Source organism: Rhinopithecus bieti, unplaced genomic scaffold, assembly GCF_001698545.2.
Source record: "Rhinopithecus bieti isolate Rb0 unplaced genomic scaffold, ASM169854v2 scaffold_33121, whole genome shotgun sequence".
NCBI classification, from domain to species: Eukaryota; Metazoa; Chordata; class Mammalia; order Primates; family Cercopithecidae; genus Rhinopithecus; species Rhinopithecus bieti.
In genome coordinates, this window is record NW_016814090.1 from 535,621 (window position 1) to 539,020 (window position 3,400).

General features: G+C 42.9%; 1 protein-coding gene across 2 annotated transcripts in view; it reads left to right on the plus strand.

Annotated features, from left to right (window-relative positions):
- SCN11A (sodium voltage-gated channel alpha subunit 11) overlaps positions 1–3,400 on the plus strand; it is a 113,326-nt gene that overhangs the window by 36,964 nt on the left and 72,962 nt on the right. For both annotated transcript variants that reach the window (XM_017849619.1, XM_017849620.1), the window contains exons 9-10: positions 442–639; positions 1,528–1,701. In XM_017849619.1, the coding sequence (XP_017705108.1) occupies positions 442–639; positions 1,528–1,701 (372 nt within the window). The remainder of the gene's footprint in view (positions 1–441; positions 640–1,527; positions 1,702–3,400) is intronic.

Genomic DNA, 3,400 nt, shown 5'->3' on the forward strand with positions numbered 1-3,400 from the left:
AAAAAAAAAAAAAAAAAAAAAAAAAAGAAAAGAAACTTCAAGAAAAATTTAAATGCAATATTTGGAAGAAGACTCCAAAAAAACCCTCCTCTTCCTAGAAATATTAGCCCCCTCCAGATTCCCTACTGCCTGAAGTTTTGCCACTAGCACTCTCTCTCTTGCCACTTTTATTTTAAAAATGCAGATACTCTTGAGAGAGTTATAGATAGTAAAGTCACTGAAACTTCCATGTGAAGGTGTGGATAGTATCTCCCCACTGAGAGACAGGGCATCAGGAATCCCTGGGATATTAGGGAAGCTATGGATGAATCTGTGGTCAACTGAGCCCACCAGTGTTGGGGAAGACCAATTGTCTGCTACTGTGTGGTCCTTGCTTGAGGTGATGGTCACCCTCCTGTGGAAGAAGGTTTGAGATGCAAGAACATGCTCTGTCCTTTGCAGACCCTGCGTACTGCTGGACTCTACTCAGTCTTCTTCTTCATTGTGGTCATTTTCCTGGGCTCCTTCTACCTGATTAACTTAACCCTGGCTGTTGTTACCATGGCGTATGAGGAGCAGAACAAGAATGTAGCTGCGGAGATAGAGGCCAAGGAAAAGATGTTTCAGGAAGCCCAGCAGCTGTTAAAGGAGGAAAAGGAGGTAGGGACATGGGGTCAGACAGTGGGATCTGTCTGATTTGGTTTGGGGAGGGGAAGGGGTCCCCAGAGGCAATGTGACCTGAGACTCAAGGCTGCCACCCTTGGCCTGGTCTCAGCGCTTTCTCTCCTGGTGCTTTTCTGAGAATATAAGTCCCTTGCAGAATGACTGTACAGCTATCTTTCACAAAATTGTCCAGGCACCAGGCCCTTGAAAACGGTGAACTCTTGGCCTTGATGCTTTTTGACCTTCTGAAGCCTAAGCCTTCTAAGACATGCCCCAAATTACTGACTAGATGATACAACATAAGTTTATGTAAATCTAGGCTCTGTGCTCCAGGCTTTCTTGTGGAAATCTGGAGATGTTTGTGTTCGGGGTCTTTGCTTGAAGTGGATTCTAGAACAATGATCACCTCTCCCTGTTTGAAATCCTTGTCATATTTATAGGCCATTCTAATAGTTTCCGTGGAATCTTTAGATTCTTCCAGCTCAAGTCTAGAATTTTCAGGACAGGGACCATGTTTTATACTTGCACTGATCCTCTCTAAGATTTGTCAGAAGGATGCCCATCATAAGTGCTTAACGTCTGCATTATCAGGCATAAGTATTTATTGAGTGCCTAGCACATACTGGACACTGTGGTAAGGGGCAGTGACACAGAGATATGAAAGAGTCAGTGCTGCTTTTGGTGGCTGCAATTTCTGTGCAAAAACAGGACATGTTTCCCCAGATAAATAATAACAGAGCTAGCATAGTCCAGATAGATGATGATCAATTTAAATGATACAGAGCTACCAGAAGAGAGATTTTCACCACTCTAAGGTTGGGGTCATTTGCAATGTTTCATGAGGAGGTGTAATCTATTCTTTAATTGCTTTTGTTCAATTTGAAGGCTCTGGTTGCCATGGGAATTGACAGAAGTTCACTTACTTCCCTCGAAACATCAAATTTTACCCCCCAAAAGAGAAAGCTCTTTGGTATTAAGAAAAGGAAGTCCTTCTTTTTGAGAGAGTCTGGGAAAGGCCAGCCTCCAGGGTCAGATTCTGATGAAGATTCCCAAAAAAAGGTAAGTCTTATCCAGGGCATTAGTGATACCATAGTGCCGTCCCGGGGACAGGGCCAATTGCCAATCACATTGAAAGAATTCATGTATTCATTTACTCATTTATTCATTCATCCATTTGCACATACTTTCATGCATCCATGTGTCTTTTCAATTATCCATTTATTTTTGAACATCAGTTTAGAGTGTTTACAGTGTTTACTATCTTCTTGGCACTGGGATAGCTACTAGGGATACATGATTTATACTCCACAGAGTGTACAGCTAATGATGAAGACATACTGATAAGAAGGCAGTTACGAGTCAATGTGATGACTGATGTGCTGATCACTGTGGGAGAACAGAGGAGGAACTATGTGTTAGTGTAGGCTCCCTCGGAAGCAAACCCAAAGACATTACACTGCAAGTAGATTATTTGGGAAGTGATCCTAGGAAGCACTGGGAAAGGAGGGAAGAAACGCTATATGGAATGGAAGGTAACCAGTGAAGATGCATTATCAAGCCAGTTACCACTGAAGCCAGGTAGTTGGAGTTTAATCCTTTTGAAGTAAGGGCATCAGAGTGTGTATATATATGTGTGTGTGTGTGTGTATATATATATATATATATATATGTTGGTATATATACCAACTTTTGTCCATCATAGATTAAAGATTGCTGAAGACTGAAGACAATAATTTCCCTCTAATTTCCTACTTGCTGTGCACTAAAGAAGAGGGGATTTGAGTCATCAGAGAAAGTCCTCAAGTAAGGACATATGGGTGGGAAAACCAAGAGCATCCAGAATTTATGGGGCCTGGGGGAAAAGCAGTAGATAAGAAAAGGATCCCCAGAAGATGCAGGGATGTTGATTGGATGTGTCAGTTGAAAGGATGAATTCACCAGCAAAAGGAAAAAGAGAGCATTACCTGCAGAGAGAACAGAATGTGCAAAAGCCTAGAAGCGAAGGCAAGCAGGAGAACATGACCCATTAGAAAATTTGCAAGTGCGTGTGTGTGTGCATGCATGCTCATGTGTGCACATGTGTGATGAGGCTGGGGGAGGGTGGGTGGCACGAGGCTATAGTGATCAGTTGGGGGATCACAAAAGAGTTTACCCTTTGCAAAGAGGGCAAGGGGTAAAGAGCATTGAAAGGTTTATATAAGAGAGAGATATGACTGAATTTGTGAAATCCTGGATGCATTGAAGACAGGGGATTGGAGGAGGGCAAGACTGGAGGCAACCAGTTAACAGGTTGTTGAGGTAACCAAATAAGAGGTACCTGTGGCTTAAACCAAGGTTAGGGAAGTGAGGATGAAGAGCAATTAACAGATGACCGTGATCTGCAGAAGATGAAATTTAACAGTTGAGTTGATGGACAGCGTGGGGTTAAGTCCTGGTTTCCGACATGATTAGCTAACTTGATGAAGGGTAATTTATGGAGACAGGAAAGGTACACATTTTGGGAGTGGAAAGAAGGCTCGTTCAGTTTTGAATGTGCCAATTTCGAGATGCTTATGGGACCTCCAAGCAGGGATGTTGATTAGGCAGCATAATGTGCAGAAATGAAGCTGGCGGGGGCGGTTGGGGGCGGCGGGGAGGGATGGGCCGCAGAAAAAGTTATTCTTATTAAGGTAGGGGATGTTCAGACATATTTTAATTGTCCAGAGAAAAGTCAGAAGAGAGGAAGATGCTAAAGATATAGGTAAAGATGGCAAGAGCC